Source organism: Lynx canadensis, chromosome D3, assembly GCF_007474595.2.
Source record: "Lynx canadensis isolate LIC74 chromosome D3, mLynCan4.pri.v2, whole genome shotgun sequence".
In the NCBI taxonomy this organism is placed as follows: Eukaryota; Metazoa; Chordata; class Mammalia; order Carnivora; family Felidae; genus Lynx; species Lynx canadensis.
In genome coordinates this window covers 70,991,404-71,018,798 of record NC_044314.2, presented here as the reverse complement: position 1 = coordinate 71,018,798, position 27,395 = coordinate 70,991,404, and the positions used below count along the sequence as shown (strand labels likewise).

At 51.4% G+C, this 27,395-nt stretch overlaps 1 protein-coding gene across 4 annotated transcripts; it reads left to right on the top strand.

Moving 5' to 3' along the window:
- ZMAT5 (zinc finger matrin-type 5) lies at window positions 1-27,192 on the top strand. Of its 4 annotated transcripts, XM_030336651.1 has the most exons (7): window positions 1-134; window positions 12,549-12,697; window positions 18,165-18,227; window positions 19,601-19,681; window positions 21,403-21,514; window positions 24,420-24,503; window positions 26,771-26,857. In XM_030336651.1, exons 2-6 carry the CDS (start codon window positions 12,571-12,573, stop codon window positions 24,487-24,489), a joined length of 453 nt encoding a protein of 150 aa, XP_030192511.1. In that variant the 5' UTR covers window positions 1-134; window positions 12,549-12,570; the 3' UTR covers window positions 24,490-24,503; window positions 26,771-26,857. The 4 variants fall into 4 exon arrangements, with proteins under 4 accessions (XP_030192511.1, XP_030192509.1, XP_030192508.1 ...); XM_030336649.1 differs by lacking the exon at window positions 24,420-24,503 and having other exon boundaries at window positions 9-149; window positions 26,771-27,192; XM_030336648.1 differs by lacking the exon at window positions 24,420-24,503 and having other exon boundaries at window positions 11-134; window positions 26,771-27,192.
- Window positions 27,193-27,395: the final 203 nt, after the last annotated feature.

The following is a 27,395-nucleotide window of genomic DNA, read 5'->3' as shown; positions in this document are numbered from 1 at the left end:
AGCTATGATTCCCAAAGGTTTCTGGGAAGGGCAGGCTGGTACTCAAGGAAGGACTACGAATCCCAGCAAGCAGTTCGAGACTCGAAGTCACAGGAGGAGGAGGAGCTCGGAGCCGTCGGGCCCTGCGGAGCCAGGTACCCTCTTTGGCAGTACGTCGAGGGGCGAGTCTTAAGTCTTCTTTACTCCACGGGAGGACGTGGGCTCTTCTTTCTAAGTCCCTGCCCTCCGCAGTGGGCCGCACCACTTAACGGAATGGGGAGTGAATAAAAGGGCCAGAGGGCTTCGCTGCCCAGGTACCTGGCTCATCTCAGCCTGTCACCTTTGTTAGCCCCGTGTCTAGGCCTAGAGTTGGAGTCCTTGGCAAAAGTTGGGTCCTGGGGCTTGGATTCCTTTACCCGGCCTCCGGGGAAGGGGCGGTTCTGCATATGCTTCCTGTTCCCCTCAAGCCCGGTAGAACCCTGGCCTGGAAAGGGGAGGTCTGGAGACCACTCATTACTTCTTGGGAATAGAAATAGCAGGGGCTTTGGAGTGCCCTTCGACTGATGTTTTGTGAGCCCTGCCCTAGGCCATGTGCCGGGGACTTAACGGGTGAATAAGTCCCTGCTCTCGTGGAGGGCTTGTGTGTGGACAGATGGGGAGGTGCGGTAACCACAAACAAGTAATACTTTAAAAAGCAAAAGACAGATTGATTGAGGAGAGTCTGGTGGTACTATTTTAACCAGGGTGCCTAGGGTGACACTTAACCAGGGACCTGAATGAATAGAAGTCCCATCAAACAGGAAAAGTTTGGTGCGAAGGACTTGAGGCTGCGGCAGTCCTGGAGTACTTGAGGGAAAGCAGTAGGGCGGACTGTGAAGAGGTGGGCTTGGGTCAGCTCGTATGTGTCCTTCTAACCCATAGTAAGGAGTCTTATTTCTCTTTCTAATTGCTCTAGGAAGCCACTGAAGGGTTTTAAGCTGGGATGTGACTTGATCCAATTTACATTTTAATGTCATCATTCTGGCTGCTCTTTGGAGAGCACATAGAAGAGGGGAAGTTACTGGGTTGGGTCAGTTGGGACAGGATGGTAATTTGGGATATGGATTAGAGTAATGATCAGATCTGGGATGTATTTTGGGAGGTAGGACAGACAGAACAAGCTTTCAGATGCATGTAGGGGCTGCAGGAAAGAGGAATGGAGAATGACATCTCTTAAATTTTGATCTCAACAACTTAAAATCCACAAGGATGACCTTAAATTCTCTTTGGCCATGTTTGGTTTGAGCTGCCCCTTAGTGGAGATGCCAGGAGGCCAAAGGGGATTTGGATCTGAGTTCAAAGGAGAGGCCTAAGCATCGGCATCAGCAGAGGTACTGGAAACCAGGGATTAGAGGCCTGGGTCTGCCTCTGACTTGGAAAAGTAACAGGAATGCCTCACTGGGTATTGGGAAGAAAAACGTGAAAAGCTCCACAGCATGATGAATTTACCTTAATTAGGGTTATTTTCTATTTGAAAAGCATCCTGGTTGCTCCTTGGGGTGGAAAGTTGTGAAGCTTCTAGGAAAGAGTACTTATGTCTTGCTAACAACAAATCTGGCTGGTGGGAAGTTCAGGGGATGGAAGGATTATTTTAAGTGGAATGGGTAGGAAAAACAACAGGGAGTTAAGGTGTGCCTTGTTTTAATTTACTTTACTTTAATTTTATTTTATTGTCTTTTTAGTTAATTCTCATTTTGGAGCAACAGTTTTGAAATACTTAATTTTCTTTAAGCCATTTACTTCAACTTAGAAATTATTTTATACATAACTATAGAAAAATAAGAAAAATGACCTTCACTTTTCCTTTGATGTTTGAACTCAAGTTGAACTGAATTCCTTAAATTCCTTCAAACAGCCCTTTTAACAGCTTAATTACATTCCCTTACACATTTATTTCACTTGTAAATTTAATATGTTTGATTTCCTCTTTAAGTACTTCAGATATATAGCCTAACAAGTATAATTTCCCAAGAATTTCCAAAACATTACCAGAAAATCTAATAAATTAAGCTTACAAACATAATGAGTTTCAAGTTCTTATAAATAGTTCAATACTTTTAACAGACTTAGATTCTTTTATGTCACTGGTTCTCAGTCTGGGAAGCTAAAAAAAAAAATTTAGGTGCCATGTCTGACAAGAAATTAACATATGGGGGGCACCCTTAGTAGCTTTCACAGCACTCCAGCTGATTCTAATATACAGCCAGTGTTTCCAACCATTGCTAACCTCTCAATTTGAAATCAGAAATCTAATATCAATTACCTAACTATATATTTTAACTTCTTTATTTTTTTAAGTTTTATTTATTTATTTTTGAGGGAGACACACACACACACACACACACACACACACACACACACAAGTCAGGGAGGCACAGAGAGAGAGAGAGAGAGAGAGAGAGGAGTGAGAGAGAATCCCAAGCAGACTCCACACTGCCACTAACTGAGCTGGCCAGGTGCCCCAGTATATTTCTCAATTCTTGACTTCTGTGTGTTAAGTTGGAATTGCAATGTTTTTCTGTCATATACTCAACATGTCTAGCTCTTTTCAATGTTATAGATATTTTTACTTTTTTTATTAAAAAAATTTTTTGTGGTGTTTATTTTATTTATTTTGAGAGAGAGAGAACAAGCAAGTAGGGGACGGGCAGAGAGAGAAGGAAAGAGAGGATCCCAAGCAGGCTCTGGACTGTCAGTGCAGAGCCTGATGCAGGGCTCAAACCCATGAACTGTGAGATCATGACCCAAGATGAAATCAAGAGTCCAAATGCTTAATGGTCTAAGCCACCCAGGCGCCCCAATGTTATAGATACTTTTAAATACCAAGTATACACTGATTATTACTAAACCTAGGTCAGGAACAGTGAGTTTGATTTATTTTATTTATTTATTTTATTATTTATTTATTTATTATTTTATATTTATAAATTTATTTATTTATTTTTCTTTATTTATTTTATACAGTGAGTTTGATTTATTTTACTACCTCTATTTTAAATTTTTTTTTCAACGTTTATTTATTTTTTTTGGGACAGAGAGAGACAGAGCATGAACGGGGGAGGGGCAGAGAGAGAGGGAGACACAGAATCAGAAACAGGCTCCAGGCTCTGAGCCATCAGCCCAGAGCCTGACGCTGGGCTCGAACTAACGGACCGCGAGATCGTGACCTGGCTGAAGTCAGACGCTTAACCGACTGTGCCACCCAGGCGCCCCATACTACCTCTATTTTAAATTCTAAACTTACCTGGAGCGTGACAGGATACTTAGCTAGTAAGAAAACAGCTTTATCTATCCTAATGAATTGTGTTTAGCATTCCAATCATGTTGGGTTTACCATTTTAGTGAGCTGAGGTTATTTTTATAATCAGACTGATTTCTGACTGGGACAAGAATCCAGGGATTGTGTCTACTCAGAGTGACTGTCCCCAGCAGAGGCTGCCTTTGGAATGCAGGGAATAGAGAGGTCGATGAGCTGGAGAAGCTTGTTCCCCCAGGCTTTGTTTCTTTTTTTTTCTTTAAGTTTTGTTTGTTTGTTTTGAGAGAGAGAAAGAGAGAGTAAGAGAGAGAGAGCACATATGCACATAAGGGGGGAAGGGGGTGGGGGAGGTGGGGGCAGAGAGAGAAATCCGAAGCAGGCTCCGCACTGTCAGCATGGATCCCAATGCAGGGCTCAATCTTAGGAACTTTGACATCATGACCTGAGCTGAAATCAGGAGTCATCAAATGCTCAACCTACTGAGCCACCCAGGTTCTCCCCTTCCAGGCTTTGTTTCTTAGGGGGTACTAGACTCGCTGATTAAAATGCAGATTTCTGGGGGTGCCTGGGTGGCTCAGTCAGTTAAGCGTCCGACTTTGGCCCAGGCTATGATCTCACGGTTTGTGAGTTCAAGCCCCGCGTCAGGCTCTGTGCTGACAGCTCAGAGACTGGAGCCTGCTTCGGATTTTGTGTCTCCTCTCTCTCTGCCCCTCCCCAACTTGTGCTCTGTCTCTCTATGTCTCTCAAAAAATAAATAAATGTAAAAAAAATTTTTTTTAATTAAAAAAATAAAATGCAGATTTCTGGGCCCCTCTCCAGATCTGCTGAGTCTGAAATCCTGGAGATCTGACAGAGGAGACTTCATTTGTATTAAGCTCCGCACCAGGAGCCATGGAAAATCTTGAGCAGGAGTCCTTTTAAGAGGGTTGATCTGATGCTGCCCAGGGTGGGGTGAACTGAAGAGGCTGGATCAGGTACTAGGAGGTGAGAACTGACTTGAGCAGCAGTGCTGGTGGTGACAGGACCAGCCTGGGGGCAGAAGAAGAGGGAGGCAGAGGCAGTTCTGAGTCTGCGTTTCTGGTTCAGAAGCCTCATTCATACTATTTTTACCTTTCCTATTTGGAAGCTCTGGCCTCCTGGGACCTGTAACTATCTGATGAGAAACTGTGTCTCCAGCCTACAGCTCCCTGGAGCCCAGATTCTGGTTTAACCAGCCTGTGCTCGGCCAGGTTTGCTTGGAATCAGAATGCCTTCAGCCTTCAGCCAGGGACTGAGGGTAAGATCTACTGTAGATCTTTTTTTTTTTTTTTTAAATGCGTATTTATTTATTTTTGAGAGAGAGAGAGAGAGGGAGGCCAGGAATCCCAAGCAGACCCCCTGCTCTTAGCACAGAGCCTGCCTGATGCAGGACTCCATCTCACGAACCGTGAGATCATGCATGACCTTAGCCTAAATCAAGAGTTGGACACTCAAACGGAATTTTTTGAGAAAATTTAACAGTACACACTAAATGTAGAAACTTAGAAAAATAGAAAAACACAAAGCAGGAAAAAAAATTCTGCACATAATCCTTTTATCCAGATATAACCACAATAAATATTTTGTGTCTGCTCTAGTGTGTGTGTGTGTGTGTGTGTGTGTGTGTGTGTGTGTGTGTGTTGGGGTAAGAGGTAAAAAAAATGGTATCATATTGGACAAACTGTTGTGATAATGAGCGATTTTTTGTTTAGCTATATGGAGTGAACATTTGTCCATGCGAGGGAATAGTCTCCTTTGACTTGGTTTTTTTTCCTCTGACTTGATTTTTAATGGCTGTGTGGTAGTGCATTGAACAGATGTGGCTCATACCCTACTCTTGATGGTTGCCAGCTATGGGATCCCTCTGTCCATTTTTTGTTTTGTTTTGTTTTGTTTTTAGGGTAAGATGAGGATAACAGGCTTTGTGCATCATGTCATTGAACCCCCAGTTTCCCTATCGGGGAAACTGAGCAGCATACATGCGCATAGTAAGCAATGAACTGTCAGCTGTTCTTACTGTTGGACATTTAGATTTCACTTTTAGGGCAAACTACACTGCAGTGGCCATTTTGGTACCTAGATCTTTGAGATCATCTCTGATCATTTGCTTGGAGGAATTACCTGTTGGATGTAGGTGCCCTCCTTGGTGCCCTCTGGCACACAGCTTCTTACCTACTGCTGTTACTAGGGGCACATCTGTTGGCCATCCCAGCATGTACTCAGTACACTGTCTTGTGAGAGCAGGGACTCTGTGTTGTGAGATGTGAACCTGAGTCTGGCAGAGAAGAAATGTTTGTTTAGTGAATAAATGACAGAAAAGGGAACCAGAGAACTCGAGGGTTATGCCTGTGTCAGGAGATTGGCTCCTTTGACTCCACTCAGGATATTTTGGGACATGGGGCACTTTATGCCTGTGGTCTTCACATATTTTAAAGTAATTTAGTTTTTTCATTTGTTTATTTCACTGTATTAGTTAGCTATTGCTGCATAACAGATTACCCCAAAACTTAGCAACCTAACACAATAAATACCTCATACAGTTAGTTTCTCAGGGTCAAGAATTTGGGGGGCGCCTGGGTGGCTCAGTCAGTTAAGCATCTGACTCTTGATTTCAGCTCAGGTCATGGTCTCGCAGTTCGTGGGTTTGAGCCCCACATCGAGCTCTGCACTAGACAGCACAACTTGTTGGGATTCTCTCTCTCTTCTCTCTTTCTCTGCCCCTCCCCCTGCACTTGCTGTCTCACCTTCAGAATGAATAAATGAATAAACTTTAAAAAAAGTTATTAAATAAAAGAATTTGGGAGTGCAGGTGCAGCTGGCTGATTCATTCGGAGGAGCAAGTGACTCTTGATCTCAGGGTTGTGAGTTCAAGTCCACACTGGGGGTATATAGCTTACTTAAAAAAAAAAAAGGAATCGTATTTTAAAAAGAAAGAATTTGGGACTGGTTTAGCTGGGTAGTTCTGGCTCAGAGCTCCCACTAAGTGGCAGTCAAGCTATCTGCACTCATCTGAAGGCTTGACTGGGCTGGAGGATCCACTTCTAAGCTTACTCACATGGCTGTCAGCAGAAGGTCTTAGTTCCTTACCACATGGGCCTCCACGGGGGGGTTGTTCACAATATGGCAGCTGGCTTCCCCCAGAGTAAGTGATCAGAGAAAGAGGCACCAGGATGGAAGGCATATTGTCTTACACCTGATTTTGGAAGTAAATACCATCTTGTCTATTCTCTTAGTGACACAGACCAATCCTGATAAGATTGGGAGTGAACAACACAAAGTGCAAACCCCAGGAGATGGGGGCCACCGAGGCTGGCTGCCACATCTACAAATGTGTATTGAGCACCATTGACATGCCAGGCACTATGCTAAGCGCCTAGTAACCATGATTTAATCCTTATAGTAATCTTATAGAATCATATTATTACTCCCGTCAACCGGATGAGGCCTAGAGTGAGTAGTTTGCTGAAAGTTTCACAACCTAGAAGTGGCAGGGATGAGATTCAGATCTAGGTTGAATGATTAGAGTAAGGATTGGCACGGGTAGTCTGTGTGACTTTGGGCAAGCTCTCGCCCTCTCTGTTCTTCAGTCCATCATCTACCTTAGACCAGCATTTCTCTGAGCATGGTCTGTGGACTACACATCAGAGCTGCCTTAGATCCTGGTCCTGGCCCAGACCTGCCAAGTTAGAAATTGTTGTGGGTGGGGCCACCACTGCCGTATAGTGCCGGAGGTATGATGATTTATGCACCTTACCCCAGGGGGTGGAACACATAAACGAGGTCAGGATAAGAGAGGTGTATGGTTGCTACTAAGCACTGAGGGGTCTGAGAGAGACCCCTAACATAATGGGGCTCCTATCAGGGAAGACATCTGGATCTTCCTGGCACTTCTGTTGGAGTTGGGTTCTGAGTGGGTAGTCTGTGGGCCACCCCCACAGGCAGCTCTGATGCCATCGACTCCAGACGGCAGGCATATGTGGCACTGGGACATTGCTGTGCTCCTAGTGGGCGTGCGATAAAGCTGTCCTCTGGCTGCTGTTTATTGTTTACCTGGGGTCTGGCGGTGCCATAATTAGAAGAAATGACAGGTGAGCTTGAGGGCAGCATGTGGTGAGCACAAGTCCTAGATAATTATTACAGTGCGCATCCCAGCCCTTGGCTACAGCCGAGCTGTTGGCTTATTTTAGCCTTGTGCCAAAGACAGCTCTGTACCTGAGACGCACACAATGAAAGAAACCAAGAATATCAATGAAGCACAAATGTCTGCCCCATGACAGCCTCACAGCAGAGCAGTGGGCTGGGAAGAGAGAGGGTTCGGGGCTCCACCAGACCCCAGGGAGATTGCTGGCTCTGGCTCTCCACGCCTTGGCTGTGGGGTGTCAGCACATGGCTTCACGGCGTCATGGTGAGGTCTCCCCAAGAGGGTGTGTGGGGGTCCTCAGCGCCGCTGGCCCTCCCGTAGCACTCAGGTTGATGAGAAATTGTTATCAGTGTCTCTCCCAGTCTTGGCTCAGAGCAAATTGGGAGTATTTCTGAATGTGTGTCCTCATCTGTGAAATGGACACCTTGATGTCATCTGTTGAGCATGAAATAAGAGAATGAAAGCCAAGTGCCTAGCATGCAGGAATGTGATGCTATCTTCCCTCACCCCATCCCACCCCCATTCTCTTTTCTTTGCTCTGCCCACAGTGTCTCCACTAGTAGGTGATCTTTTCCTTGAGCCCAGAAGACTGAAGTCAGGCACCACAGGATGGCCAGGTGTGCTTTAAGTCAGCAGAGCAGGGCTCTCTGTTGGAGACAGAAGTCCTGCGGGGAGGGCAGTGGTGGCAGCGAGAGATCTGTTTTGGGGACCTAATGTGTCCTTTTTCTGTATCCCTCCTCGTCCTGGTCCCTAGATCCAGACTTGAGGAGAAGAAGGTCTGGGAACTGTAGGTGAACAGAGGGTGATAGGCCTCGGATTCTGCAGGCTGCTCCTTGGCTCATTCTGCAAGCAATTGTGTGTGTGAGGCCCTGTTCCGGGTGCTGGGGTGCAGCAGGACAGACCGAACTCTCTGCCCTCAGGGAGCCTGTATTCTAGTGGGGAGGCAGGCACACGTGACAGTAAGTCAGCATGTGAGGGGAGACGAGCTGCAGAAAACAGCAAGTTGTAAGGGGGGGCGGAAGTACCTGCGGCTGCCACTTTGGCTGCAGTTTTTGATCTGGTGGTCAAGGTAGGCTCACCAGGAGAGCAAGGGAGTGAGCCGCCTGTGTGGTCATAGTACCAGCAGTCACAGCCTCCATTCTTTGAGCACTAACTATATGGTAGGCATCCTTATATACTCCTGCCTTGGTCAATCCAGTGTAGCAGTGGGGTCCCTATTTTATAGCTGAGGATATATGCAGGAAGATGAAGTAACTTTCTAGAGGTCACCTAGCTGATCAGTGGCAGAGCTGGGATTCAAACCCACACCTGTGGGCTGTCCCACTAGCCTTGCCTGCTGCCCCTTGGCCATGAGGAGCCATCTTGTCACCTGGTGAAGCCCCCGGGAGCCAGCAGATGCTGTTGCAAACATGGACCTGGTCCCTGAGAGTGGGCCGGTGGCACAGCCTGTGGGGTAGAGCTGGATGGTTTTGTACTGCAGGCAGGGCCCTGCTCTCATGCTGCCGAGTGCGCCAGCCTCAGAGGATGAGGATGAATCACGGCGGAGAGGGCCAGCTTAGTCAGCACCCCATGCTGGTGTCTGGGCGCCATCAGAGGTGTCCAGCTGTCTCCACCCCCCTTCCCTGACCTCCCACTCGGGGCTGCCAAGTGTGGTGGTGCAGGCTGTGCCTTGTGCAAGGACACCTGGCTGAGGGGTGAGTCGGAGTGAAATACGCTCTGTTTGCCAAGTTGCCAAACACGCTCTGGCAGGGCACCGTATCTGTTTAGAGGATTCTGTGCCTGCACCTTTTCGAGGTGTTCCAAGGCACTAAAGAGGGACGCAGTTGGGTCAGGAGCTCCAGAAGTTCACACCTGGCTGATGCCTGGGCGAGGTCACCTTGCTGAAGCCCAGCTCCTGCCCAGGAACAGGGCCTCTGCCTCCGTGGGGACAGGCTTGTTAGGTAGGTGGGAAGCACTGGCTCCCCTGGAGCTGGTCTGCCTCTAGGTGTCTAGATGTCTCAAGACATCCAGGTTTAAATCCAGGTGCCACTGCTTTCTAATTCTGTGAATTCTGTCACCTAGCAGAGCTGGGACTAGAGTGCAGGATCCACTGACCCGTGCTGGACAGCCAAGCACTTCCTCTGTGCCAGATGCAGGGTGGGCAGGGGAAGGAAGGCATGGGTGGACAGCACTGCCTCTGTGGCTCTCCTCCATGATTTGTGCATGTGGGAGAGAAGGGGAAATGTGAACACACACACACATACCCGTAGAAACAGTCCACTCCTGAGGGGCTCATCATTAGACTTCAGGGAGGCTTTCCTAGCAGGTGCAAGTACGGGCACTGTGAGACCTGTTCTGCCTTTCCCAGAAGTGTGACCTGGGACACCCCACAGCACCTCTCTGAGCCTCAATCGTCTCTTTCACACATGCGATTATAATACGTACCATTTAGACTTTGAAGGGGCCATATGGTCCCAGGGATACAGTGAATGATTCATAAAGGAGAGCCGTCAGTAGTATGATTTTATGGGGAGGAGACTTTTCTAAGTGATTAGGAGTGTGGGCTCTAGATCCATCCTACCTGGATTCTAAACCCAGCTTGGGGTTACTGGGTGGCTCAGCTGATTAAGCGTCCGACTCTTGGTTTTAGCTCAGGTCATGATCTCATGGTTTCGTGAGTTCGAGCCCCGTGTCGGGCTCCACTGACAGTGTAGAGCCTGTTTGCGATTCTCTCTCTGCCCCTCCCTCACTTGTGTGCCTGTCTCTCAAAATAAATAAATAAACTTTAAAAAATAAATAAACCCAGCTTGGCTGCTTTCCAGTATTGTGACCTTGGCTAGGTCATTTCACTTCTTGGAGCCTCAGTGCCATCATCTGAAAAAGTGTAATGGGTCCTACCTTACAGTTTGTTCTGTGCACTAAATGAGATGATGCATTATAAAGCTTTCAGCCTAGTGCCAGCCCGTGGTAGGTGCTCAATAAATCAAATAGTAGGTAACTTTTATTGAGCACTTGCTCAGTGCTGGACATTATTAGTGTCATTTGTATTTCTATTACTCTTTTATTAACAATTCATTTGCATTAGCAAACGTCTGTGTCCTGCTCCCAAGCAATCAGCTAACCTGTCAGACCCCTGCCTCACATTCCTGCAGTGAAAGTAGAGGCCTAGAGAGGTCCAAGGTCACACAACTGGCTTCTCAGTGCCCTGCGTGATTTTGTCCAGCTAAGTCTGCCGCAGAGCCACCATTCCATCTCAGTTTCCCGGAGGGACACCTCCCCACCCCATTACTCTCCAGAGCCAACAGCTCCTCAGAGCTTCAAGCTTCGTGAATGGCTTGGTTAAGCACTCGGCCGTTAAACGTTCATCTCTTACAATTTCAATCCAATTCCTATAAGTTTATTGGCAAGACGGGGTGTATTAGAGCTGCCAAATTTAATATATCAAGTCCGTGTGTCTGGGATGCGGTTTCTCAGCCGTAATAGGAGAAGAGAGGTTTTATACGTTTTCATTTTGAATGACTGTCTGTTCCTGATCCCATTACAGCCCTTGACTTAATGGCTGCTGTCCCTGTCAGCCGCAGGAACAGCCTTCTCCATCGACCCACCTGGCTCCTGGACAGTCCAGGGGCTTGTTTGTCTCTGTCTCTCTCCCTCTTCTCTTCTTCCCAAGATACATGCCCCCAATCCATCTGCCCTGTGGTCAGGTCCCAGCTGTATCTTTAATTTGCCAAGTCCTGGGAGTTGGCTGTGGGCTGCTTGGGGAAGTCACTCTCCTTCTTCCTCTGGCACTCAGGAACCTGCTCTGGGAAATGAGAAATCTGACTATAGGACCTGAAGGGCAAGGGGCTGGTCTGGGCTCAGCCTTTGTGATCCCACTTGACAGCCCAGAGTGGACCCATTCATCCTCTGGTCTTTCGGCAGCAAACTGGGGGACCAGGGCCAAGGGCTGGCCCTGACACTCATAGATTTGCCTCCTGCCTATGGCTGTGGGTCTCCCGGGTCAGGTGTGGCAGCTGTGGTCACTATGACTGAGGGGTCTTCAGTCTTAAGGCTGAAACATTCTCATGTCCCTCTCTGATTGACCTGCCCTCTGAGAGTTTAGCTAATCTCTTGGGAAGCTGTTTGCATTTCTGCCTGAGCTCTCTGGCTTCTGTAAGCTTTGAGCTGGCTGTGGAAGTGAGGATACCCAGCAGTGGGATTTTAGGGCACTTGGCTTCACCTTCTGCTTACTGGCTGTGTGACCTTGGACAGATCACTTCCTTTCTCTGAACCTCAGTCGTCCCATAAGGAATATGGGAATTAATCCACTTATTCCTCAACTATTGGTTGCCTACTCTGTACTGTGCACCACTTTGGGTACTGGGGCTCAGCAGTGAACAAAACAAAGATATCCCTGCCCGCCTGGATTTATATTTCTGTTGGGAGAAAAAGATAATAAACATAACAAGTAACTTATTACTTCAAAGGTGATAAAAATGAAGCAGGGAATGGGGAAAGCTAAGTAGAGTGTTCTGCAATCTTAAATAAAGCTGTCACAGGAGATTACTGAGAAGACAGTATTAGAGTGAAGGTTGAAGAAATCAAGTGAGCAAGGAAGGAATCTGAGGAAGAGCATCCAGGCAGAGGGACCAGCAGGTGCAAATGCGAGAGGTGGCGGAGTGCCTGGAGTGTGGGAGGGGAGGAGCAGAGATGAGGCTGATGTGGCCAGATTGGAGGAGAGGGGAGAGAGGAAGTCAGAGTGGAGTAGGGGCAGGGGCAGTGGCCAGAGGGTATAAGGTGTGGTTCTCCCACACAGCTGCATATGAGAACTCCCTGGGGAGTTTTACAAACGTGCCCGATGCCTGGGTCTCGCCCTCTCCCTGCACTGAGGTTCCACTGTCCCTGGCCTGGGCATCAGATTTCTTAAAAGATCCCTCTGAAATGAGGCCTTCTCAACCCGTAATCAGTAATCATTACAGTAATGATTGGCCTGTGTGGTTCCTCATGGGCTGTCCTGGGGTTGAAAATGAGGGTTTGTGTATATAGAGCCTTCCTCACACTGGCCCTCAGGGAGTGGTGGTTTGGTGTGGTGCACTTTGGGCCTTAGTGTGTGGCGTTTCCTCCATACTCCTGACTGAGTGCTTTGTGGCTTCCCAGACAGTATCTGGCGGAGGTGGCCATGGGGAAGCATTACTTCTGTGACTACTGCAACCGCTCCTTCCAGGACAACCTCCACAACCGCAAGAAGCACCTGAATGGGCTACAGCACCTCAAGGCCAAGAAGGTCTGGTATGACATGTTTCGAGGTGAGTGGCAACTGACCGGGCAGCTGGGCCAATGGAGGCCAGCTCTCAGATCTTTCCGGTTGTCAGACAAGGAAGTACCGTGTGCCAGTGACAGTCTCCACAGCCTAGGTTGGCTCTTTGAATGGCAAAAGAGAGGAGGTTGGGCCCCTAGGGGCAGATGGGCCCTCCAAGGGGCAGTCCGGAATGTGAGCTGCTTCCCCCAGTAATCTTGACTGAGGGCTCCAGTCTGCCAGCCTCTGGGGATACTGTGGCCAGGAAGGAGGCTGTTTCAAGGAGGTGATGTTTGAGCCAACAGCTGGAAAGATAGGGAAAAGCCAGCCACAAAGCCACACCATTTTGGGCAGAGGGCATGCAGAAGCAGGTGGCCAAGAGCAAAGCACCAGGTGCTCTTGGTGCAGAGGAGAGGGGATATGGCTAAACACAGGGGGAGAGGAGGGTGGTAGGGACTGAGGCTGGTGACAGGGCAGGGACCAGATTGTGCCGGCCTGTGGAGGCCACAGTAGGAAGGGTGGTTTGTCCCTAGGGCAAAGGTGGAGGGCAGCCTTTGAAGGGCACCAGGCAGTGGCCAACATGACCAGACCTACAGTTGACAATGATGACTGTCTGCTGCGTGGGGTGCAGTAAATAGCTGTTGAATGACTGGCTGACTGGATGAATAATCGGCTGCCGGAGCCAGGGCTTTTCCGGGAAAGGCTTCTTAGAGCAGGTGCTACCAAAGCAAATGAGCTCAGGCCATAAGCACCTAGCACAGGGCCTGGAACCTTCGAGGTACTCACTTCAGGGAAGCTGCTGCTGCTGCTGCTGCTCTACTGTCATCAGAACAGACAGGGAGCTTGGCAGTGGGGTGGAGGTGGGCCAGGAGCCTCTAGAATGAGCTGGGGCAGGGCTGATGCTTCAGTATTTGGGGAGCAGGATTCCCAGAGCAGAAGGAAGGAGATGAGTCTCAGCAGTTGGGAAGGGAGAAGTGGAGACAAGGTTTCCTGGTCTGAGACTCAGAATTTACAAGAAGGGAGTGAGCATTTATGGAGTGCCTGCTGCATGCCAGGTGCCATTTGTGGTTTGTCATTTGCTTTATCAGTAATCCTCTAAGGCAGATCTCCACCCTTCAAGTTAGGATCACCCGGAGACCTTGAATAAAAAACCGCTGGTCACCTGACCCCATCCTCAGAGGCAGGTTTGAGGTGGGGCCTTGGCACATTATTTTCAGATCTCTCAGACTCTCATTTCAGATGAGGAAGCTGAGGCTCAGAGGCTTGGGTGAGAGAGGGTGGCCAGGCTGCTCAGCAGGCCAGGCATGGCTGAGGTCGCAAGGGGCTGGGAGTGGGGGCGGAGGGGAAATCAGCGCCAGAGGTGTCTCCTGGGTGCCTGGGAGGCCTCTGACTCTGGTGTCAGGCGAAGGATCCCTGTGCTCCAAATCCAGTGGGGACTGCTATCTGGCATGGAGCCAGGCTTCAAGATTACCTTGGTGTTTCCTCTTAGCCCCAGATTCTTAGCTGGGAACAGGTGGGACTTTGGGTCTAGGGCTGATTGGCAGAGGCTATTGTATTACATAAAGGAAAGATGAAAGAGTGGGTATCATAAGCCCCTTCGCAGGAGTCCTGTATTCCTAGTGTCTTCTCTCATCCCCAGGCACATTCTGTCCCTTGAACAGCTCTGCAAGGGAGGCTGCGTGGGGGGCGGGGGGGGGGGGGGCCCCACTTAAAGGTGTTGATTTCAAGATCCAGAGTGGTGGATTACTCACCCCGGGGTCCACAAGTTGGCCCATGAGCTCTTTCCACTTGAAGGGGCTTCCCCAGGGCTCCCGCTTACCTGAGCAAACTGCACAGCACAGACTTTGGGGAGGCACGTGACGCCCCAGCCTGGGCTAGGACTCAACGTTCACTTAGCCCCCAGCTCCATGGCCTTAGACAAGTCCCTTAATCCCCCAGAGGGGCTAACCATCCTTCTGCCATGGCCAGGACAAATATGAGTCCTGGAGCTAAGCTGACTGGCTGTCAGTCCCAAGGTGTCACTCCCAGTGTGGCCCTAAAGCTGCCATGTGTAAAACGGCCCTAACAACAGTACCCACCTCCCAGGGATGTGACAGGGACTCAGTATATTTCATACATGACTGTGTGGCCTGGAAGGATTCACTCAGTAGGAACAATGTTTATGGGACCACAAAAGGATTGGCCTCAGGCCCTTTATCTCCTGGACTCATCTATTCAGACAGTGCTCAGTGAACACTTAGCATGTTCTCTCTGAGGCAGGCTCTGAAGACTTCCAGGTTAATAAGACAGGACCCCTCTCCTAAGCAGCCTCACTCCCAGTTACAGCAGTGTGTTCTGGGCAGAACCCCTGTCTTGTGCAGGCCTCCATGCCCTGCCCGCCTCTCCCTCCAAGCTCCAGCCACCCTGGCCATTGCAGGTACTGTCCTGTCTGTGGGCATGTCTTTCTTGCTATTGTCCTGCCCTCAGCCTAGCCCTTCCATCCCAGAACTCAACTCAGGCAGAGCGTCCTCAGGGATGCCCTCCCCACCCCCTAGGCAAGGTGAGGTCATTTGGCTGAATGCTGGCTGCTCCCGTTTATGTCCCCCACGGCTTAGTGTGACTGTTGAACTGGAAGGGAGGAGCAGGTCTGACTTACTGTCCACTAAATCCCCATCCTGGCATGGCGCCTGGCGCACAGGACCAGCTCGGTAAATGTTTGTTAGATGAATATCTTAGTGAACGAGCAAACAAACACCAGGCACCAAGGTGGCTGTTAATTTTGGGAGATGAAGCAAGAAGGACCAAGGGGGTCAGATCACAAGGAGCCTTGAATGCTGGGTGGAGGAGCATGCCTTCTTTATGCGGGCCCTGGGCTAGGGTTCTCAGCCCTGGGTGGCCTTCAGGGTCACCAAGGAGCTTTTAACAATTTTCATGCTCTCCCCCTCAGATGAGTTAAAGCAGAACCTGAGAAGGATGGGCCTCAGGATTATTTATTTTATTTTAAGAAGAATTTTATTTTTTTAATGTTTTATTTGTTTTTGAGAGAGTACAAGCAGGGGAGAGACAGAGACAGGGGGACAGAGGATCCTAAGCAGGTTCTGTGCTGACAGCAGCACGCCCAACGTGAGGCTTGAATTCAAGAACTGCGAGAGCATAACTTGAGTAGAAGTTAGACACTTCACTGACTGGGCCACGCAGGTGCCCCAGAGAAGAAACCTTTTTTTTAATGTTTATTTTTGAGAAAGAGAAAGAAAGAGAGAAAGAGAGAGAGAGAACACGAGCAGGGGAGGGGCAGAGAGAAAGGGGGAAGAGAATCTGAAGCAGGCTCCATGCTGACAGCAGCGAGCCTGATGTGGGGCTCGAAGTCACGAACCATGAGATCATGACCTGAGGCAAAGTTGGACACTTAACCAACTGAACCACCCAGGCGCCTCGGAAGAAACTTTTTAAAGTTGTTTATTTATTTATTTTGAGAGAGAGGAAAAGAGACCGTGTGCTCAGGGGAGAGGCAGAGAGAGAGGGAAAGAGAGAATACCAGGCTCTGACAGTGCAGAGCCCTGTTGGGCTCGATCTCACAGACTGTAAGATCATGACCTACGCTGAAGTCAGGAGTTGGACTCTTTACCAACTGAGCCACCCATGCGCCCTGGGATCCATGTATTTTTAATGTTTATTTATTTTTGAGAGAGAGAGACAGACAGACTGCGAGTAGCGGAGGGGCAGAGAGAGGGGGAGACGCAGAACCCGAAGCAGGCTTCAGGCTCTGAGCTGTCAGCACAGAGCCCAATGCCGGGCTTAAACCCACGAATGGCGAGATCATGACCTGAGCTGAAGTTGGACACTTAACCGACTGAGTCACCCAGGCACCCCAGGATCCACATATTTTAAAAGCTGCCTGATGATTCTCCCATGTGGCTGGGGTCAAGAACCACCAGCCAGAGACTGGGCAGCCTGGAACTTTTCTCCCACAGTGAGTCTCCCAGCCAGGGCGCCCTGGCTAAGATGCAGGCTCAGACCCCCCACTCAGGCTCAGCTGTCCTACCTCTGGGACATGGGGGCAGGACCAGGCAATGTTCACATCAGCTGGGTGAGCTGAGTCTGACAGGCCCAGTGCTGACAGATAGACACCCTCTATCCTGCTGGCCCCACCCAGACCACTCTGCCAGGCCACCCCTGGAGTGAGTCCTTTGATAACCAACTCCTGACCCCAGAGGCCCACCCCTCCCAGCTGCCTTGCCCTCAGGAAGAGGGAGGGAGAAGCTCCTATCAGAGTTGGCCCTTACCCAGCCACCAGGAGATCACATGGGAAAGGGCAGGGGCCTTAGAGTCACATGCCAGGGTTAAACCGGGCACTGCCACTTCCTGACTGTGTGCCCTTTCCCCTGTTTGAACTTCAGTTTTTCCCTCTGCAAAATGGGGATGGTAGCACTATGCAGTGGGTTTGTGAGGAGGACATGAAAGAAGAACTGCCACCGTTTGTTGAGCGTCCATGACAGAGGTTCTGAGCCCTGGCTGCATGTTAGTGTCACCTGGGGAGTGTGATGCCGAAGCCACTTCCAGCCCCACATTCCTGGCAATTCTAATGTGCCATGAGGGTTGGGAATCATCGGCCACCTCTGCCAAGTGCTCTGCATCCATTACTTTATTCAATTTTCACAGCAGCCCTACAGGGGAGAATTTTCCTCCCATTTTGCATATGAGGAAACAGAGACTTGGGGAGATTAAGCAGCTTGCCTCTGGACTCGGAAACCCATTGGTCTTTCCTTTACTCCAGCAGCCTCTAGAAAAGACACCAACAGGGAAAGTGCCCAGCCCAGGCCTCCAGGGCAACATCAGGGCCTCTGAGTCAGGGCATCTTCCTGTCTTACTCACAGATTTTGACCGATTGGTTCCTTACCTACAAAGAAGCACACGAAACTTAAACCATAAATATATGATAAAAATAAAGGGGGAAAAGTTGGAGGAAACCAGGGTTAAGGTTCATATCCAGAAAGATTGCTGTGAAGTCCCTTTGAGGCCGGCAGCTGGTCTGGCTCTGAGAGCCCGCAGGTCTCAGGTATAACAAGGGAGCAGAGAGTGACCTGCTGCAGCGTGGCTGTGGAGGGATGCCTGAGCCTCGGGGCTTACTGGTGGGCTACCTGGACACCAGGAATTTTTTTAGTTTTCTATTATTGTAGATTCACAGGAAGTTACAAAGACAGTATGGACAGTGTAGGGTACCAGGATTTTAAAAAACTAAACTAAACTGCCCAGGTGATTCCATTGTTTGGTCAAAGCCAGAACCTCAGACCTAAAACTTGGTTCTTGCCTTTGGCTGGGTCTGGGAGGGGTTGAGGTCACCTGAAGCTCAGATGCTTCTGCCCAGCATCCCCACCTGTGGTCATCCCCAACTGTGGTTGTCTCTTTCTACACTCCTCTGTGGATGGGAACTGTTTCCTTTTCTGATCTCGGTGCCTCTGTGCAACTGAAGTCTGAACCCGGCTCCTCTCTCCTCGCAGATGCAGCTGCCATCTTGCTAGATGAACAGAACAAGCGGCCGTGTAGGAAGTTTCTGCTGACAGGTAAAGTGTTCTACTCAGTTCAGGTCCCTCCAGGGACCAGCATGCCCTGTCTGGCCTGCTTGGACCTCTGCGGAGCCTCTCCCCTTCCCCAGCCACTATCCTACACCCATTTTGTGGTCTCAGTGCATCAGCCAGCTGGTCAGTTGAGACCTTCCCAGGGGTTGTGCCTTAGGACTTCCAGGGCCTAGTCTTCAGCACTTCAGACATAGAATGTGATTTTATCGGCCCACTCAGAACAAGCAAGTGCTGGGAGATTGCGAGTAAATCTAGGAGACACTGATGGGTGTGATTGATTGGCTGATTAAGTTAGTCTGGGAGTCCAACCTCCTGCTCCCACCCTCCCAGCAGGCAGGCCTGGAGACAGATGGTAACAGGTCTGAGGAGAAGGTTCAGAATTAGAACCAAGGGTGCCAAGTGTTGATTTGACTGCTCAATACCCAGCTAATAAAGATACATATAGTTCAAAGAGATCAAACAAACAAACAAAAAAAGCCCTCAGTAAACAAAGGAACCAAGTGCAAATGAAAATAAAGGTAGGAAAAATAAGACAGAGCCCAGAGAATGATTAGTTTCCTCCATGCTTGCTTTGAGTTTCTGTATATTTTCTGAGGATTTGGCCCTGAGCTTCCTAGCAGCCAAGGCGAGGAGGGGAACCATGGTAATTAACATGGTATGTAGCACTGGGGAGAGGTACTGCTGTCAGCCTAAGGAAGCCAGGTGTGTGGCCACACTCCCCTCAGGAGACAGTGCGACCCCTAGGATGGTCACTAGGCCTGCAGATCAGGGCCTTCCCCCACAGACTTCACCTTGACGTGAAAATGCCACTGGTAGGTTATGCTGGCTTAAGAGACCTCCAGTCTACTGTTATTTTGAGACATATTTTGGTCTGCCGGTTAAGATTTGGAAAGCCACACTGGGCTTTGGTACCTCCTTGGCAAAGCTGCCATTAAAGCCTTTCTGGCAAGCAGTCCAGCCGCTCCTGCAAGCCAGATGGGCAGGTGGGCACCAAGCAGAGGGCACAGCATGTACAGTGGCCTGGATTGGGGAAAGAAAGCATGACTCTTTCAGGGGCCCACCCATGGTTTGTTGAGGCTGGGGAACAGAGGCTCAGGGCCAGGGCAGTGGTGACAGTAGAAAGCCTGCAGAGGTTTGTGCAGCCCAGTCACAGAAGGCTTCAGGATTTGATTCCCAGTGGGCTTGTTCTGGCTGCTTGTGTGGGCGGGGCCAAAGAGATTCCAAGTTTTTCTCTGGAGGCGGAGTTGCTACTCTATAGACTCTAAAGCCTCACACCTAAAACTCTGATGGCCCCTCAGCCCTTGGAGGGAGCTCTTCCAAGCCGTGAGTAACTCTGTCTTCCCTGTCTTCTGTTGCAGGCCAGTGTGACTTTGGCTCCAACTGCAGATTTTCCCACATGTCAGAGAGAGATCTGCAAGAGCTGAGTATCCAGGTGGAAGGTGTGTTTTGGCGGGGTCCCTGGGTTGGAGGGGGGTGCAGTCTGCTGGGGGGATGCCAGATCTGAGGCCCAGGAACCTGCCCAGTGTCTCCCCACCTCCTCCTCTTTTGTGGACACCTTGTGGGATAAGCTGAGAGCTGCCTAGGTGATGGGGATGCCCCAGGCATGAGTGGAAAAAGAACAGGGGAACTCCCATTTGTGTTCCTGCTGGGTCTAAAGTGACATATGGGGCTTCCTGTCCTGGAGCCCTGACGGGGGTGCCTCAGCCTCATCTGGACCCTGCTGGGTGCTCATTTGTGTGTATCATCCCCCCTTCCTTCCATCAGGCAGCACCTGTCTCCAGCCCTTACTCAGCACCAGGCAGATCCCCTACCTCATCCTGGGGACAAAGGGATAAAGACGACACCTTCCCCACCCTCAGAATTCTCAGGCCCGGTGGCTCCAGGGAAGAACAAGTGTAGCTTCCCCTGGAAATTGCCACGTCTGTCTTTGGGAAATTCACTTGTCACTTCTCCAGTTAGAGAACAAGGACATTTCCACTGAGATGGTTTATTTCGATCTTCTGATGAAGCCCCACTGAACAGATAGAGAAACTGAAGCTAGCGTAGGGCAGAAGGCCCTCACGTGAGCCCCCAGCAGGTTAGAGGCCAACTCTAGTCTCCTTGGGTGCTGCTGCTCACTCTTCCCTCTGTCCAGGAAGCTTCAGGGCAGCCAGTGAGTGTCCGAGGCAGCCTGGCCTTTGCCCTCGTCCCCAGTGGGACTCTGCTCCCCTCTGACCAGTCATACTCTGCAGGCCCTGCCCTGGGGAGCTGATGGCACTGTGGCCACAGCCCTGGCACAAACACAGGGTTTCCAGGAGCTTTCCCAGGGCAGAAGTGAGGCCCCATCGGCCTCGCCAGCGAGTCCTGGCAGTGGTGGTATCTCCAGCTCTTCACTGGCCTAGGCTCTCGGGGAACAATTGGCCCGTGGCAAGGAGAGCATAGGCCAGTGGGCCTGGAGCTGGAGACGATGCCTGGTGGAGACCCGGATGGGAGAAGCCCCAGGGGGCTGGGAACAGACGAGTGCCCTGTGACCTTGGCACATGGCTAACCCTCTTGGAGGCAGTGTCCTGGTGTGTCTAGGTGTAGAGGCGAAGTGAGATGAAGCGTGTGCAGTGCTAGCCCAGGCCTTGGGCCCCCTCGTTGGTCCACGAGTAGGATTGTTTTCCTCCAGCGCCAGGCCTCATCCCAAGTCCTCCCAGAGACCCTGACCCTTCTCACACCCAGCTTGTTTGAACCATTGGCTCAATTTTAATTCAGTGAGCAAAGGTTCTTACAGGACATTTTATGAAAAGAAAAACCAGGAAAACTGAGGCGCCTTCCCCTGCCCAGGGTCAGAGAGACCCACAAGGGGCAGAGCCAAGATTCAAACCCAGCTTTGCCCTGTTCTGCAGCCCACGTTGCCTCCCTGATCCCGGGTTTGGGCCCCTTCTGAGGACAGGCTCTCTACATACTTTATCCTGTGTCCAGCTGCAAAAAGCTTGGGAGGCGCCCATGTTTTATCTCCACTTGATGAGGAAGCAGAGTGAGGCCCAGAGGAGCAAGCCTAGGAAGGTGGCAGCATGGTGGGGACAGCGCAGCCTGTGCTGCACTCCTCAGGAGGTTCTGACTGCTTTGTGGGAGGGTGGGGTTCAGGAGGGGGTGGATGTGCCCCTCACTTGCCTCTCTCTCCCTATCCCCACAGAAGAGAGGCGGGCCAGGGAGTGGCCACTAGATGTCGTCGAGCTCCCTGAGGGCCATCTGGAAGACTGGTTGGAAAAGAGAGCAAAGCGGTTGAGCTCAGCCCCAAGCAGCAGGTACAGGACCTGTGGGTCCCCTCCTCCTATCCCCTCTGGGAGAGTACCCTAGCCAGCCTGCCCTGACCAGCAGCTGAGCAGTCTCCATGAACCGTCCCAGTCCAGGGACCAGACATGGACGCCCCCAAAGAACTCCCCAAGGGAGGGGCCATACTGGGGCTTTTGGGGACTTGTTTAAAGGTTCTTGTTCCTCGACCTCATCCTCCTGCCTTAGTGGCTCCTCCCTTAATTGGTGTCTATGCTGGCTGGTGGGGAGGCAGGTGACTAAGCCGACTTGACTCAACATCACCAAGTCCATTGCCAGAGGGAGGGGCCTGATTGTGGTTACTGAGGCCCCAGTATGCCAGTCACTGCGCTCTCTTCTCCAGGACCCCAGACCCTGCAGATGGGGAAGTGCGGCTCACAGGAGGGTGTGACTTGCCTAAAGGCACACAGCTGAGAGGCAGAGCTGGGAATACATAAAGATGTGACTGGCTCACTGCCATTGCCTCACTCCTCCTTGAGGAGGAGGCTGGGGTGGGTCAGCCCAGCTGCTGCCTGGGTCTGGCACTCAATATGTTCAGAAGTGGGTGGAGCACCCTGAGTCGGGGGCCCTCAGGTGTATGCTGTATGCTGTCCCAGGGCTCCTGGGCTCTCCTACCAGGTGTTGAAGGAGACAGAGGGGAGGAAGGGGGCTAACAGATGTGCTTGTGAGTTGCCTGTGACGTTGTAGTTTCCTGCACTGGGCTGCCTCATTTTGCCTATCTTGCAATGGGGCTTCAGACCCAATTGTCTCTGTGGTGTGGTCTCCTGCGACAGTGGCCTGGCCTGGGCTGAGGGAGCCTGGTTGGACAGTAGGGAGTGAGGCCTTCTCTCCAGGCTCCGCCAGGAGGTGGAGGCTAAGCTTCTTGTCTTCTCTGTGCCCCGATGAAAAGAACTTTTTGTTAAACTATTTTAAAATTAACTTTTAGTTGTTTTTTGACTTTGTTTTAAATCTGTGTTGGTTTTGTCCCCCACCTTAAAACAACATAGTACAGACGTGACTAATTTGTTGGATGGAGTGTGATGTCCTTCCCTTCTGGTCCTGTCTGAGGTGGTTGTGATTTTGGTCAGGGGAGCACCCTGTTTGGGACTGGTCCGGGAATCCATGTCCTGAGCCCCAGGCTCCACCAGCTGATGTGTCAGAGTGCTGGGGCTGGTTGGAGGCACCCAGAGAGCTCCAAGGCCTTCTCCGCTCTTCTACTGCTTGGACCTGGCCACCCGTGGGTCTCAGCAATCTGCTCTGACTTGGTGGCCCTCTGTTGGGAGTGAGCACCAGAGGCCTGGGCACCTCCTGAGCATTTCCAAGGGCCCAAGGAGACCCAGTGCCTGGGCTGGCTTGAGCACAGGCATGGGGTAGAGGTGGGTGCTCAGAAGTCCCTCCCTGGGGACAGATGTGTCCCACTGCTGTCCAGTGCAGGAGCCTGTGACCATGACACTCAGAGGACTGGGGGTTGAGACGGAGAAACTGAGGCTGAATAACGGGCCTAGAGTCTCAGGTAGAGGTGGTGACCACATGATAATTGGGTGTGTTGGTGCTGTGGTGCACCTGGCCTTTGGCCCTGGGCATTTAGGGGGATTGGTGCCCCTAGTTTATGGCTGAGGAATCTCAACCTCTCCAGGAGCTTGTGACTGTCCTGGTCACATACCTGCTATCTCTCTCAACTGACACTTGAGAGAGAACTTAGGCCTCTCTTGGTCTAGTACCTGGGCTACCTCTGTCACCATGTTTATGGCTGGCCGAGGGGCCCTGTCAGCTGGAGGTTTGGAGTGGTAGTGGCAGTAGCCAGCTGCTGGGATGGCAGTAGTGATTTCTGGAACAGAGCCTCCAACTAGGGACCACCCAAGACTCTATGGAGTCTCAACCTTGTCCCTTGTGCCCCTCACCCTCTGGCCACGCAACCTGGCCCCATCCAGAGGACCTGCTTTTCCCAGCCACCACTTGTTCTCTGTGCCCGTGTACCTTTCCACCTGCCTCCTGAGGGTTCAGAGCCAAAATGAATTGTTCTGGGCAGAGCAGGCCTGTCCGGCCTTGAGAAAAAGGTTGTTGGAAGGGAAGTGACCATTTATTATTACTTCTGCTATCACTGCTTCGGTCTTTGTAAGCCCTCTTCTGTAGTGTCTCATGAAAAATAATGCCCTTATCCCACAGCCCCTGGTTTTGGGGTCTGTTCCTCCACTCACAGCCCCACCCTACAGGGTCAGGGGGGATGGATTCAAGCCCCCGGGCGGCCTTGTTCTGTTCTCTGAGTCTCTTACCCTGGAGGCAGCCCTGCAGAAAGTTCCCTCTGTGCCTTTCATCCACCCCAGCTTTCCTGATGGCCACAGCAGCCCATCCTGCCTTCCCACCTCTCCTCTGCTCATCCGCTCCATCCTCCACACGACAGCCCCAGCCAGTTTCTAAAACACTCCCTGACCTGGCCCTGACCCTGACCCCTGCACCTCAGAGATTCTGGACTCTGCAGCCCGGCTCAACAGACCCCGGGGAACTTCCCTGCCACCTCCCCAGCCCTTGGGGTCACCTTCTCACCTCTCCCATCTGGCCTCTGTCAGTCTCACTGGATGCTCGGCGGCTTCTTGGATGGGATTTTCGTGCACCTTGTAAATGCTATTTCATCTGCCTGGAACTGCCTCCCCACTTCTGCCTGGCAAAGTCAGACTCATTCTTCAAGCTTTAGCTAAGACATCCCCCCTGACACGGCCCTGAGCTCACATTGTTGTCATTTGGGCTTGGCGCAGGCTCAGGACATGTTGACTGCATGTGAGCATTTGGGGAGCAGGGTCCCTGGCCCCGAGGACTATTCCCTAGATGTGTTGTGGGCCCCTTGTGGAGACGAGTCTGATGGCTCTGCTTCTCTGGGTGTCTGTTTTCTCCCCTGAGGCACAGGGTGAAGATGGCTTCCTGGTCCACGTACGTGGGGCCACCCAGACTCGAGGGCCCCAACCCCACAGGCTGAGCAAAGCCTTTGAGGTAAACCAGGCCAACCCTCCTCGTAAGGGCACACTGTGCCATCCCCCTCAGCAGACTGACCCTGAGGGATCTGCCAAGAGCAGACAGTGGCAGGAGGGAGAGGCAGGCCTCAGACACACAGACTAATCCCCCGGCAAGGCCAGTGCTTGTCCCTGTTTTCCATTGTTGGCTCTTCAGATCGTGATTTTATCCCTTTTAATCTCCCTTTTTGCACCCCTCTCTGGGCTGACGCTACTGTTCGGCCCAGGTGCCTCCCTAAGACTCTTTTCTTCTGATCAGAACCATGGCTGGGAAAAAGCAAAAGACAGTTGCTCCTGTCCTTGTGCTGGGGGCAAACAGGCCACTAGAGAGGCCACGAGCAGTCTTGTGCACCTCAGTGTCCCTGTGTTGCAGGGCTGAAGGGGTGTGCCCCAAGGGCTCAGTGACCCAAGGAATGTGTCTGTGTCTGAGCACACAAAAGGGGTACTCTCATCCTGGTGGGAGGCCTCAGCTGCCCAGGAATCTGCCCCATCTTCTAGAGAAGGGTCTGAGGTTCATGGGAAGGGGCTCTCCAGGATCACACCCTCCCCGCGGAGAATTGCAGTCACCTTAACCCTGTGGGAAGTCTGGGGTTGGCTGGCAGCTGGGCTCTCCCTTCTGACAACTGCGGAGCCTCCCCCACTCCCACCCTTCTCTGCGGCTGGTGGAGTTTATGGAGTCTCCCCAATGTCATAAATCATCCCGGGAGCTGCTTTCTGCGCTCTCCAGCAGGCAGCAGGCAGCTAAGCAGGGGATTTCCCTGGCCTGAAGTCTTCAAGTCAGCTCTGTAAGGCGGGTCAGGCCCCGAGAGGGGCAGGCTGGGTGGCTGCAGTGAGGCAAACTCCCGGGGCTCCTGACCCCAGCCCCCACTCCGCCTCGGAGGCCTGAGCCCTCTCCAAACCTTTCAGAGGGCCCAGGACTTTCCCTTTCTGCAGAGGGCCGGCCACTGGCTCCGAGCCTGCTAGAGGTGCCAGGGCATCACCTCCACTGAAAGCTGGGTCTGCAGATTGGGGGGCAGTGTCTGGAGCCCACGAATATGTTGCCCATTAGCCCCTAATCCCCTGATCCCAGACTCTGTCACTTGGGCATGTGACTGACTCTGTGTACTTCAGTTACCTCATCCATAAAATGGGGTTCACATGAGGATGCTTGAAGTTTCTCTAGACGTTGGTGTCTGGCCCAGAGTAGTGCCTAGTCAGTAAGAGCACCCAGCATTGCTCTTTGTCATCAGCAGACATTCACTGAGTGGCCTTCTGGGGCCAGGCCTGGCTCTGGGCACAGGGGGCGGGGGGAGGCAGATGGAGCCCAGCCCTACCCCTTGGTCTCTTCCATCTGAGAGCTCCAGTCCCACAGGGGAGACTTGAGCTCCCAGGTGAGTTTAAAGTGCCCCATAGCCCGAGAGGGGCAGTGCAGCCCTGGAGTAGCAGACGGAGTGGGAATTAAGTCCAGAAGCACTGGAATGTGGGACAGTTGGTGGAGGGAAGCTGCCTCCCTTGGGACAGAGTGGCCCCCAGCTGAGCACCCAGGGTGGATGCTTCAGATAGGCCCTGGGTTCCCAGGTGGCCTCCAGGGTGGTGGGCCTTCAGGGGAAGGAGAGTGAGTAGCATGAGAAATGAGGCTTTTAAAAAAAAATTTTAGACAAGTATTTTTTTCTGATTTCAAAGGCTTGCGTGCTTGTAAAACTTTTCTTGAAAAGTATAAAGAAGTAAAAAAATCACCCATAACTACACCACGCAGATAGAACCACTGTTAACATTTTGCTGTGTCTTCCAGGGTTTTTTTTTTATGCATTTATATATGTTATATATCTTTAAACAAAAATAGTATCATGCTATATACATTATTTTATAAGCTGCTTTTTCTGTCTACTCACACAGTACATCATGATACCTTTCCTTATCAGTGCATATAAGTCTGCCTTAAAGTTTATGCAGGCTGCATAGCATTCTCTGCTGTGGACGTGCATGTGTATTTAATCAATCCCCCACAGGTGGACACAGGTTATTTCCATTTCTTGTAGCTCAGTCTCTGCCCACAGCTCTGCTATTTCCTTGGGCTCCTTCCTAGAGGTGAGGTTGCTGGCTCAGAGGGTCTGCATGTTTTTGAGGCTCTGCCTTCCAGAAAGGTCATGCAAGCAGCTGACCTTTTCCATAGCTGGGGTCTTAAGGAGGGGGAGCTGGGGGAAGGTGCCCCAGCCTGGGCCTGGGCTGTGCCCCATTCTAATTCTCTGCCTTTCTCCTTCTCTCTAGGGCCGAGCCCATGAGAAACACCATCTTCCAGTACCCCATAGGCTGGCCACCAGTCCAGGAGCTGCCTCCATCCCTGCGGGCACCCCCACCCGGGGGGTGGCCCCTGCAGCCCAGCGTCCAGTGGGGCTGAGCCCCTCATCCTCATCTGACCCCCATCTGGTCAGCGTTTGTGTCAGTCACGAGAAAGATAAGGGCTCATACTGGGGACACCGAGGCCCGCTCCCACTGCACGCTGTGGAGCCTCTGAAACCATTGGCTTGGCCTGGCTTGACTGAGGCCCCAGAGTCTCCATACCAGGTACAGCCCTGGTCCTAGCTCTGCTCCAGGCAGCTCCACCCTCCCTCCCTCCCTCATGGGACATCTTGAGAAGATGGGTGAGAAAACTTCCTTCCGGATGTTTATAAAGAAAGTCTTTCACCATGGTGATGTGGCTTCCTCCTTGCCGGGCGCCCTCAGCTCTGTGCCCTGGCCCCTGGTTGGAGGACGGGCAGGACTGGAGTAGGTGACGTCCTCTGCAGGGCGATGAGTGCTTGCTGCCCGTCTCCCTGGAGGGCCGGCAGAGGCTCAGCACAGCTGCGCAGACAGTGCGCCAGTGTGGCTGTGATAAGTGACTCCGGGTGTGGGA